Below are 11,750 nucleotides of genomic sequence, written 5' to 3'. Positions count from 1 at the left end.
CCTGAAGGCACAGTATTTTCACATCTGTGATGCTCTCCTTGGTCATATTTCATATAAATATACATGTAAAAACACCATGAATATATGCATATGACCTTATTTGCACTGCATCTTCACAACACCAACTGGCTAACATCTAAACCTGCTAAAATGACAAAAACAAGTAAAACATTCAGCTCAAGCAGCAGATATTACCTCAAACTACATCTAAAAATAAATATTGATTCTCATGAAGCACATACATTATTCATTTAGAAAATCTTATTAGTATTTTTAAAATAGTAGGTATATGGATGGTCTTTACTGAGGCAGAAAAGGATACCTTGTTTTTTATAAAAATATATACTTTTATTTATGCCACAAATGTTAAAAACCCTTAGTAGCTGTCAGCAAAAAAAGAAGAAAAGGATTGTATTTCACAAGTACATCATCAAATTCCTCCTTGAGTTTGGCACAGACAGACAATTGTTTCTAACAGACAGGACCAATTACTGTCTTGCCAAAGTGAATCTCCACCGTAATTATGGATATGCAATATATAATTAAAACATCTCCACTCAGTATTAAAAAACCTTGTAACTTTCAAGTATACTAATGGAAGTTGCATTGCTTCAGAGTTATCTGGCAAAAAGGATACCGGGAGGATATTTCCAATTTCCCAGAACAATCACAAGGTAACAGTAGTCTAAAAAATTCCAGAATCAGTTTACAAAATACATAAACCAAATACAAATTTAACTTAGGTACTAGACCATTTTAAAGCCAACATTAAGGGTTTTACAGGCCTGAATTCCAAAGCACATGTTACAACCTCTTCTCAGAAATCTCAAGAACTTCATAGAAAATCAAATTCATATTCTCATATGGCCTCAACTCCACATTCTACAGCTTCAAATCGCTGTGCCTCTACGAAAACAAACCCCAGTCTGGTAAAAATAACATTTTCAACTTGCAAGAGTGTATTACCAGGATAATTGACTACCTTGTAGAACTTAAAAGTGAATTTTCTCATCTTCAAGAAAAAACAGTTCAAGGACAGCTCACTGTAAATCCAACAGATTTCCCATCTCCTGTATTCACCAACGAGCTGTGGATTTTCCCGACCACCCCTCTCCAACAGAAAAAAATCTTAGATCTTTTATTGCTACAGGAGCTCTTGTTCCCCCACAAACCTTTTGGAGCAGTGAGTCTACCTCCCTTCAACTCAGAGTCCTGCCTTTCAGAGTGAAGTTACATCCAAAGGAGACAAGTGTCAGCGTGGTTCAGCCTTCACTAGCCTCACCATAGTTTTTAGATGATGTTGAGACAAACAAGTCCATCAGCATCATTACAGTTGAATTATAAAAGACAGATGTAAGAAATACAAAAATAAAGTTCTAGCAGTAAGTTTGAGATCGATTACACTGTTAAAAGTTCATAAAGCTGTGAGGTATTTTCACTTCCACAAGCTGAAGAGCACTGTGCAATTTTTCAGTCCAAGAGTCCTTAACCTCCGGAGCCATCAGGACAATGGATTTAAGGCATCTTCCTCGTGTTTAAACATATGAAGGAAAAGTCTTGAATTTTCAGTAATTTATTATAAAAGAACTTATAAAGATCTAATGCAAAGATTAACTTCCAAGTTTAACAAATAAATCTTCTTGAATTAAACGTTAAGGTTGATAGAATATTTTATTCTCATTCTTCTAAACTGCGTCCAGGGGCTCCCCATCCAAGAAACGTTGATCTGTTGGAACAAGTCCAGAAGAAAGACAGAGTTAATCACAGGGCTGGAGCCCCTCTGCTCCGGAGCCAGGCTGAGAGAGCTGGGGGTGCTCACCTGAAGAAGAGAAAGCTCCAGGGAGAGCTTAGAACCCCTTCCAGTGCCTTAAAGGGGTTCCTGGAGAGTTTGAGAGGGACCTTGGACAAGGGCCTGGAGGGACAGGACAAGCAGGAATGGCTTCCCACTGACAGAGGGCAGGGTTACATGGGCTATTGGGAAGGAATTCCTCCCTGTGAGGGTGGGGAGGCTCTGGCACAGTTTGCCCAGAGAAGCTGTGGCTGCTCCATCCCCGGAAGTGTCCAAGGCCACGTTGGGCCTGGTCTAGTGCAAGGTGTTCCTGCCCATGGCAGGGACTGGAATGAGATGATCCTTAAGGCCCCTTCCAACCCAAACCACTGTGATTCGATGCACAGAATATATTTTGCCTTTACGTGTAAACAAAAAGCCAGGTCTGAAAGCACTGACATCCAGGGGAAAGGAAATACCGATTTATGTTCTCCAAAAGGAAGGTGTCAGAATGCCCTTTGGTAATGGAATTTCCTCTGCCTGTAGACATTTCTAATGGAGAGAAAGACAAATAATAAAAAGAAATAAACATGTATCTTAATTTGGCATCTCTTCTCAGGAATTCTGATGGCTCTTACCATATATTCAAAGCATTGCTAATAAAATGTACCAGAATTAATTAGAAAATGAAAGTACAACTTCAAAGCTGTCATATTTTAATATCATAGTCTAAGTCAACATTCAGAGAACAATTTAAACAATCACGTATTTTACAGTTTTGCAAGCTTTATTTAAAATATATGCAGAATGCAATGCTAAACAAGCACTACAGAGAGCAGTTCAAAGTGTCACTTCCCCATATACCTAATCAGGACAAGTGCTAAAAGCAAGCAACTACTGATAAGAAATAGCCGTGACAGAAATGACTCAGCAGAATCCTCCTCAACCTGTACATCTCCTCTCACTGCTCTTCCTTTATAATCAAAATACATTTTCATTGATAAAAATCAGATGTGAGGTAAGAAAGCAGCGAGATGTTTGACATCATAACTATCATTAAGGTAATTCAGTAATTGAAAAGTTACAGAAGATGGGTTAAATCATAGAGAGAGGTCTGAATTATCAGGTGTGCTGCAAGAAGTGCCAGCCTCATTATCCAAATGATGCATATATTCAATGATGGGGAAAAACAAAACCCAAACCAAAATACTTGAAAACTAAATGAACTAAAAAAAAACGCCAAAACTGCTTTACCTGCACGAAATTCTTCAAACGTGACAAACAGCCCATCTGGCCAGAGCTGGTCACAGCTTCAATTCTGCAGAAACAACAGCACGTTTAAAAATCTATTTAGAAAGTTGGGTTTGATTCACAAGTGGGGGTGGATGGCAGAGATTGGAAAACATGGATGAGTCATTTAAGAGCAAACACCAACATTCCTAACCCCAGATATCATACCTTGGGATATAGGATTTCTGGATAAAGAACATTGTTTTCCAGAACTGAATCCCATACTGCTTCATCAGAGCATTGCCACACACCTGTGACACAGAAAGGCACGAAGAGCAGGTTACAGAACTGGGTTTCAGGCGTGCATGACAGCTGCAATGAACCTGTTCCATACTAATGACTTAATGCTTTATTCAGACATTTAAAGAAATACCCCTACATTAAACAAGCAAATCTTCTAAATGCTGTTACTGCTACCACAATCACCTTTTTTCCTGTTGACTGTGGTGGCCACTGACATGAATTTTGTTATCCTTCGTTTCACCCCATTCTTCCTCCAGAAATAGTTTTCTTCCCTAACACCATTTGCTGGGGCACACTGTGATCATTTCCCCACTGTGATTACTGCTGTGTGCAATGATTCATCAGCCTTCTCCACACAGGCAGTTTACAGGACAAATGACTGTAAAAGATTCTGACCTCACTACCCCTAACAGAATCCCCCCCCCATGGGGAATTTATTTCATTGCCCACTTTCTCATCTGTACTTTTATGGTTCTTTAAAAGCATTTGAAGAGCAGAGAAGCTGCTTGTGTTCAACAGTGTTTGTGTCCCCTGACTTCAGCCTTTAACTTTGGCTCTTATGTAGCACAGGCCTGTATCTTAGGATATAAGATTAATATCCATCAGGCTGTGATCTTTTCAGCCTGAAAAACCTACCCTGTTTTATGAACCAATTTGGCTGGCACAGCCACAGGACCTCCTTGCACTGTACAAACTGCCAAGTGCTTAGAACAGACCTTATGTAAGACCATACAGCTATTTTTAAAATACCAGGAACCTTAAACAGAATCAAATACAACAACAGAAGTTGTGTTTATAAAAACTTAAGTTTTGAAATCATTCAGCTCCAAAGCTGTACTTGCAAGAACGTGGAAATATTCCCATTCCTTTCTGAAGGAATAAGAACAGGTTAAAAAAACCTGCTGTCAATCTCAGCTCAGCAATCCCTTCAGAACCCGAAAGGGATCTAAACTGGTGACATTTAACTACTACCAGTTATCCACACCACTTACTTCCAGGAAATCCAAAAGCAGCATAGCTGTCACATCTGCCAGAGGCTCCAGATTCAACATCTGTGCAAGCCAGCGCCAACCATAGCTCAGACCATGAGGATGTGCCTACAAGACAAGAAAGAAGCTACTCAGCACTTGCTTTATGACCTGTAAAACACAATTATCAAAACAGACAGTTTTCTGATTTACTTTCTTCTTTATAAAACTTGACATAAAACTTGATCATTGTGAAAACATAAAGGAAGTAGAAGTCCACACCATGAATTACTTGGCATTGCTTTGTTCATCATGGTTATGACCATTTCCCTTCAAACGTGTCCTAAGGTAGTTTAAATTCAGCACACCTTAACTACAAAACAAGCTTCTAATACATTTAATAGACTCCTGGGATAGTAACAAGGTTCTAAGTATAATGCCACACACATACTCCTTGTTTGTTTCCATAAGGCCACCGGAGTTGAATGATGGCAGCATAGAGACGAATCATTCCTGACATCCTTTTAAGAAAATGATCTTGTTCTTCCACCTTAGAATCATGAACTTCATATCCAAGCATCCTAAGTATGAGAAAACATTCTACTATTAGTATAGCAAAACACATTCACTTGAGTCCCTGCAGCTCTCAGCTTACTTGAAGTCAACTGTACTGGGAATAGGGATTCTTCAAAACCATGCAAGAATGATTGCAAAGGCTGATCATGACCCTCTGGACTGTAGGTTCCACCATCTGGTGAGACACTGGAACAAGTCACAGAGAAGATGTGGCTCCCCCATACAAGAAAACATTCAAGGACAGGTTAGATGGGGCTCTGAGCAACCTGGTCTAGTGGAAAGTGTCCCTGCCATGGCAGGGGACTGGAACAAGACAGTTTTTACACATTTGTGAATGAACCTCCAGAGTCAATGCCGATGCGCTCAGGGATGGGGAAAAGTGGAGTTCACTCAGAATAGTCTTCACCCTTGCAGGGTTCATGCAGAAAAAGTCCAGTAATAAACTTACCTCTGATATTCTTCCATAGAAGTCCCTTCTTTCCGAGCAGGGTAAAATGGCACAGAATATGGGCACTTTTTGTGCAGATGAGCTAAAAAGATGTCTCCAACTCGAGGATGTAATTCCCAGATTCCTGAGAGCACCACAGCAATTGGGAAAGCTGAATCACGGTGAAAAGATACTTCTCCTTCCCCATGTTTCTGCAGGGTGGAAAAGGAAAGTCAGCCACTACTCCTTCAAGCCATTTTTCAGGCAAAAAAAAAAATCCTCGTTTTTGTAGTTAGCCTTTACTAAAGGATCTGAACATTTCCATGGCTGTGAAGTCAAGGATAGAAAAGCTGATGAAGCCACATGTCCTCAGCTCCCACGGAGGACAATAAACATTGGCTTAGGATAGAAAAATGGGATTAGCAAACACAGGCCCAAAGTGCAGGCTGCACAGATATTCTCAACCCAAACAATCATTTTCAAATGTTAAGAAATCAGTCACAGTTTTACTCCATGGGCTGATTTTTCCATGCATTTGTTCCTGCAGGGCTAACAGCTTCAAACAGTCCAAATTTTACAACTAAAGACTAGAGAAAAATACTGCCAACTTCAAAAAACAACTTAAACTATGACACTTCATTTCTTGAGAGGTGCTAACAACAAAGCAGGGACTGAAGTTTGCCTCTTGAGCCTTAGTGTTGCAGTTTTTTGTCCCCCAAATTCTGCCAAGATATAAGGTTTGAGCCTATATACAGTTTTGTGATACACCATAAATTAACTATCAAACTATTTCCCACAACACTATACCTACCTAGTTCAAAATATGCAAGATGTAAGCCTGAAAATTAAAAGAGTTTTTCCTACTAGAAGAAATAAAATAAGGAGCAGAAGGGAAGAGAAACTAAGTTCTTTCATTGCATTAATACAGGCAAACTGAACACCCAGTGATTTTGTTCTTCATAGCTGAAAAGACAGTTCAGCATCCAAAAGCATCTCCTAGAGCACTGGCTACCTGTGCCACCCCGAAGAAGAGATTTCCTCACCACAAACTTCTCTGCAAGTTTGTAACAAACAAACTCCAGCCCCTGTGGATGCTGAGTCACTGACACCGTTTGCCCTTCAGTCTGAACAGGCTTCCCAGACAGCAGGTTATTGATCTTGTCAAACACCTCTCTCAGCTTAGAGCCTGCAAATACATAAGGAATGTATGGAGACAGAAGATAAAGGAACAGCAGACAAGTCTTACCCAGACAACATCAAGCTCACAACCACCAGACCCACATCCCAAAGGGCACCTTTGCTCCATCTGATTAACCAAACTTAATCCTGATGAAGAAAGATGCCCCTGAGGGAAGCAACAGGCCTTCAAAACACAAGCAAACAGTTCTGTACAGATAGGCTGTGTGTGGGTCAGCTTTCCGCTGTAGGGATAATTACAGGAACACTTGATATGCTTGTGCCCTGATAAAATCTTTAAAGCAAAAGGAATTTCAGTGGAATTGAGCTCTTGGTGTTTTCCTGACCTGATATGCTAGAGATCTGGCTCACAGGGATTGTAGCTGCTTTCTGCAAGTTTGTTTTTATCTTCTTCACCTGGAGAACAAACAAACAAACAACTTTAAAATCCTTTCCAAACAAGTATATATCTGTAATAGTTTGGATGAGCAGACTGGTAACAGAGGCTGCTAAAACAGAAATTTTTTTTTTTTATGAAAGCTGTCCTATTTATCCTAGAAATTAAGATAATCTCTCTTCAACAGTATTAATAATTTGTTCATACCTCAGTGTTGCCTTTGCAGTTTCCAATTTCACTGAAAGCAGCAACACATTGCTCAGCAGCATCCTGAAGCTGCTGGTACCACTGCATGATACTTTCTTCTGTTTTAACTTGAAGTCCTGTTATTAAAAAAAACCAAAAAGTATGATAATTAAGAAAAACCTAAACCTCTAGTGAGAAAACTCATTTTTTAAAAATGCAAGGCAAAGAAATAAAAAAGATCAAAAAAAAAAGCCTAACCAACCTTCCTTCTGCTGCTTTCCTCCCGACTGCTGTGCAGGGGCAGGAGTCTGACTCTTCATCTGCTCTTTTTTCTCTAATTCTTTCTGCTTTTGTTTCTCTTCCTCTTCATCTTTCCTCTTTTTTTCTTCCAGAGCTGCAGCGATTTCCTGCTGCATGCTGGATATCAACCCTCGCATCTCCTGCAGGGCTCGTTCAGTGCTGGCCACATCTGCTTGAGTAGGAAACCCTCTCTGTCGAGAAACGGGAGAGGTAACACAGCATTAACCTTCTGTTCCAGTGTCAGAGGGCCAACAGCAAGAGGAAGGAGCCTTTGAAGAATCTACCTTCAGATAATCTGGGAGCTAACTACATATTTTATTCCCGTCTCCTTTATTTGTACATAACATTGGTCATAATATTTGCAAATATAAGTCCATTACTAAATCTCATCAGATCTTGGACAACAAAAATTCAGAATACACTTGGACAAGTGCAAGTGAACTCCCGTGCAAAGCCTTGACAGCTCCCTCTGCTGACAAGCTGCAACAAAGGATTAGCCTTATTAGTGGTTTATTTTTCAAGATTTGTATCCTATCCTAGAGAGAAAAAATGTCAAGGAAGCTCAGCTACTGCAGAAAAGCTTATGACGAGAGGAGAATCATAAGATGTTCAGTATTTAACAATTCATGAACCAGTCCACTATCACAGAAGGGAACTTTACAGCACCAAGAGTTTGCAGCAATTTAATTTGAATCTTTCTCCTGTAGAAGTTCTCATGCATTTTTATAAACCATTTTCAAGAGAACAGCTGAAGTGCCAGAGGAAAGAATTCCCCTTTAACAATGGGTACTTTATAGGATGAGTATCTAAAAACGTTGCTGTGCCATGTTATTTAAGGGCCTCATGACAAGCTGCCTCTGAAGACAACTACAGGGAGCTTTATGAAGGAATGACAGCCAAAGTTAACAACTCCAGAGCCTGTACCTCGCTCGTGGTGCGGATGAGCCCTGACACCAGTCCACAGATCTGGTTGCCACGATTGCTGTATGCAGACAGATCGATTCTGGGCAAGTCTTTGTGCCTGTAGTTGGGATCAATCTGCTGGTTCAGCTGCAGCAGTTCCTCCTGGATGGAATAAAGGCGACGCAGTCTCTCCTGGCCCTCTTCCTTCCGCAAACGTTCCAGCTCTTCCTGGCGCTGCCTCTGCTGCTCTGCCTCACGCAATTTTAGGTTCAGTATCTGGGGAGACAAAGACACAAGAGGCATAAAATACTTCAATAACTCCAGTTTTACAGTTCCTTCTTGGTCTGATGACTCCAGGTTTACAGGGCCTTCCTGTTCCTATGACACATGCCTTTACTGCATTTCCACACTGCAGCAGGTGCCCAGGATAGCACCAGAAAATCCATCCTCACTCCAGGGTGTCATGGAAATACAAATAAATCAATTGGTCTTTCCAGTTCCCACCCAGCAGTGATGAAAGACAAAAAGTCTTTTAAGAAAGACAATTCTTAAGAGTCTCAGACCTTTGCTCTATGTCGGTGTTCTTCCTTCAACTTCTCTTGCTGCCCCTGAGCCTCCTTTGAACTACAATACACATAAAGAGAGAAAAACTGTATTTAAGACATACAGGAGACATAACACAAAGCACATACAGTAAATTATTCTTAAAACAAGCTAAAGGAACTTTAACTATCACAAATATTGTCTTTTTCTAACCACTGAAACCTCAACAATAGCCAGACATCTACAGCCATCCACTCTAACAGGATAGCTAATGTAAGACAAGCAGCAGGTGAGATTTCCAACCACAAGTGACTAGCACAGAACTGTCAGGCACAGGAATTATTCCTCACTTTGATTAAATGCTATAAAATTCTAAGGATACCAGAGGTAATCTCACCTCTTCTCCATTACTTCTTGCAACTCTTGGAATTCCTGGTGCCGCTTTAGCTCCCTCAGTTCATCAAAGCGCTTCAGCTGCTCACTGGCCTGGGCATAGGCTGCCCTCACCATCTGCTCCTGCTCCTCCTGCCGCTGTCTCAGCCTCTCCTGCATTACAGAAGGGCCAGAGGCACCAAAGGTGGTCATTGAACAATTTGGACAGAAGAAAACACAAACTAAACTGCCCAGCATTTATAATTTGCTGTCCTTGCACTGTTACATCTGACTGTGGAGCTCTCCTACGATTCAGACACCCCCTCAACCACTTTTGCTTACCTTTGCTTTCAGCCTGTGCATCTCCTCGTACATCCGAATGCAGCCTTCGACTTTTGCAACTTTAGATGACAGAACTGCTGGAACAACTTCTTGATTTATTTCCAGGGGACTAAGATGATCATTTTCCTGCATGGTCAGCATAAAAGCAAAATCAGTGACTAAGCACAGGATCAGCAACTCATGGATGAAAACAGATAAAGCAAGTCTCTGAAACTATTATTTGTGGAGAAACAGACAAAGGAGTCAACAAACACACATTCCTAGAGCAGTTATGTACCCGATAGTGCAACCTCACTATTTTGAGTATCCTCCAGCATATTTATGAGATTGGGATAATTACTTTTCCAATCACTAAAACTGGGAGCAGACATACCAAGAGTCTCAAGGACATTGACAAAGGCCAACTGACACCTAGAAAGCCCACAAAACCCCTCATGTACAGTCAGGGAAGATGTTACACTGGAAGAAGTCAGGACAGGTTTATACTTTGAGTCATTCTTCAGGACGAATCTTGAGACGTTCTTATAAAGTTTATCACATCTTGCTGCTTCATTAATATCTTTTCCTCACAATACATTTCTTAAGTCTCACTAGAGGCAGAATGATACAAAACTTTGCTGCTCAGTATCACAGTCACGTGGTGAAGTCATCATTGAACAAAACAATGGACATTTCTCTTTCCAGAGACAAACCATGAAATGGCTTAATCAACTTAATTACGTCCACAACTCAACTGCTCATTGCCCAGCTTCCTACTCTTCTGGCTTGTAAAGTAGTCAGAACACATGTAAGTCACTCAAAGACTCCAGAGAACCCAAGGTGGTAACTCATGGACCTTTATAACAGCCCTGACCTTCCTCTGTGACCTTATCCCTCCAAATGGATGAATCCTGTGCTGCTAATCCATAACACAACAGAGCTCCAACTATTTTCCTTAGTTATGGTGAAAAATGGAGTTTGCTTTGGGTCTACAGTGAAACACTTTTCTACTAAAGTCTTGTTAATACCAATTTTATCAACACCTGTTCATGCTACAAAAAATTAAAACTAAGGATGTTTTCCCCATAAATTAACAGAGCACAAACCAGCCTTAATCTGACAATTTATAGCAGCAAGTTAGGACTTTTTTTTTTCTCACAGCTGCTCCATAAACATATGGATTATAATCAGAGAGCTACCTTGGTCTCACTGGGCTCTGTAGATGAAGGTGGTGAAAAGCTCCGGTGGCTGCCAGGCGGGATCTTCTCCGCAGACGCCCGTTTTCGGAGGGGAGTGGATTGTTTGGGCGTTGAAGTTCCAGTGGGTGTGATTTCTTGGGCTAATTGCCCACTAAGGCTGTCCAGCACCCAGCCGCAGTAAGGGGAGAGCTCAACGGGAGCCACACATCCTTCCAAGGCAGCCTTGAGAGAAAACATTCTCCGTGAAAGCCACACGGCCTTAACATTCAATAAAACTTTAACACACCGTGAGCACATCTGCACAGACAGTAGCTGCTTTATCATCGCAGCTCAGTATCCCATTTAACCCTTTTTCTTCTCCCGTCTTTCCAACACTTTTTCCGGACTCTCCTATTTTTGCAGGACATTTCAACCCCCTCGGGCCAGCCCCGCTCCCTGCACCCGCGCTCCCGAGCCCGGGACCCTGTCTGGGGGTATTTCAAGCCCTCAGTATCACCGAGATGCGCGGTCGGTGTTTCCCAGCGGGCAGGGCCGACTCCCGGGGTGAGCCCTCACCTCATCCTCCTGCCAGCGGCTGCAGTAGCTCAGTCGGCCCTTGCTGGAGAGGCGCAGGGCCTCCAGAGTCTCAAAGCGGAGCTGCCACGACTCCATGGCGACCTTGTCCCAGTCCAGGCGGTCCCTCGCGGCCCCCGGGGTCCCTCACGGCCGGGCCGGGTCCATCCCGCCCCTTCCGGGCCGCAGCGGCCGCATGCGCCTCGTGCCGGGCGGGAGGGGCGGTGCCCGCCCCCTGGCGGACAGGCGGGGCCGTGCCCGGGCCGGGGGTTCGAGTCCCGCCCCCGGCAGCGACGCGCTAAGGACGCGGGCCGGGAAACACCCGCAAATTCACCGATTTCCCACTTATTCTGTGTATTCGCAGAGGGAGGGCTGGAACCACCTTGCGCTGCTTAGCTCCGGTCGCAGAAGCATAGGGAGGGCTCCACCCGTGAACCACGGAAGCAGTCTGGAATTCAGCTGCCCGCACCAACAGCCCTGGGATGTGTTTGCTTTTCCAAACTCAGACACACACAGCATCTGAAGACGA

General features: G+C 42.5%; 1 protein-coding gene across 2 annotated transcripts; it reads right to left on the bottom strand.

The window, feature by feature from the left end:
- Window positions 1-326: 326 nt before the first annotated feature.
- GLE1 (GLE1 RNA export mediator) lies at window positions 327-11,419 on the bottom strand. 2 transcript variants are annotated; one of them, XM_042052318.1, is made up of 17 exons: window positions 11,225-11,418; window positions 10,670-10,891; window positions 9,492-9,617; window positions 9,175-9,323; window positions 8,798-8,858; window positions 8,256-8,510; window positions 7,294-7,522; window positions 7,053-7,168; window positions 6,796-6,865; window positions 6,316-6,458; window positions 5,294-5,484; window positions 4,721-4,850; window positions 4,294-4,398; window positions 3,227-3,309; window positions 3,023-3,086; window positions 2,248-2,320; window positions 327-1,726 (listed from the first exon to the last, which is right to left on the bottom strand). In XM_042052318.1, the coding sequence occupies exons 1-16, from the start codon at window positions 11,318-11,320 to the stop codon at window positions 2,252-2,254; spliced, it is 2,109 nt and encodes a 702-aa protein (XP_041908252.1). In that variant the 5' UTR covers window positions 11,321-11,418; the 3' UTR covers window positions 327-1,726; window positions 2,248-2,251. The 2 variants fall into 2 exon arrangements, with proteins under 2 accessions (XP_041908252.1, XP_041908251.1); XM_042052317.1 differs by lacking the exons at window positions 327-1,726; window positions 2,248-2,320 and having other exon boundaries at window positions 2,468-3,086; window positions 11,225-11,419.
- Between the last annotated feature and the right edge of the window lie 331 nt (window positions 11,420-11,750).

Source organism: Corvus kubaryi, unplaced genomic scaffold, assembly GCF_017639235.1.
Source record: "Corvus kubaryi isolate FWS band 111438036 unplaced genomic scaffold, C.kubaryi_AGA036_p1.0 78, whole genome shotgun sequence".
NCBI classification, from domain to species: domain Eukaryota; kingdom Metazoa; phylum Chordata; class Aves; order Passeriformes; family Corvidae; genus Corvus; species Corvus kubaryi.
The sequence above is the reverse complement of the archived record's forward strand: the minus strand, read 5'-3'. Positions and strand labels throughout refer to the sequence as shown.

Bases quoted from the DNA above. Each gene is read 5' to 3' on its own strand.
- GLE1 (XM_042052317.1), bottom strand. From the start codon at position 11,320: ATGGAGTCGTGGCAGCTCCGCTTTGAGACTCTGGAGGCCCTGCGCCTC. The intron at 4,399-4,720 runs GTATGTGTGTGG...CTTGTCTTGTAG, and splicing joins CTTATGGAAACAAACAAGGA to GCACATCCTCATGGTCTGAG. The intron at 3,310-4,293 runs GTAAGTGGTGTG...TCTGTGTCACAG, and splicing joins TGCTTTTGGATTTCCTGGAA to GTGTGTGGCAATGCTCTGAT.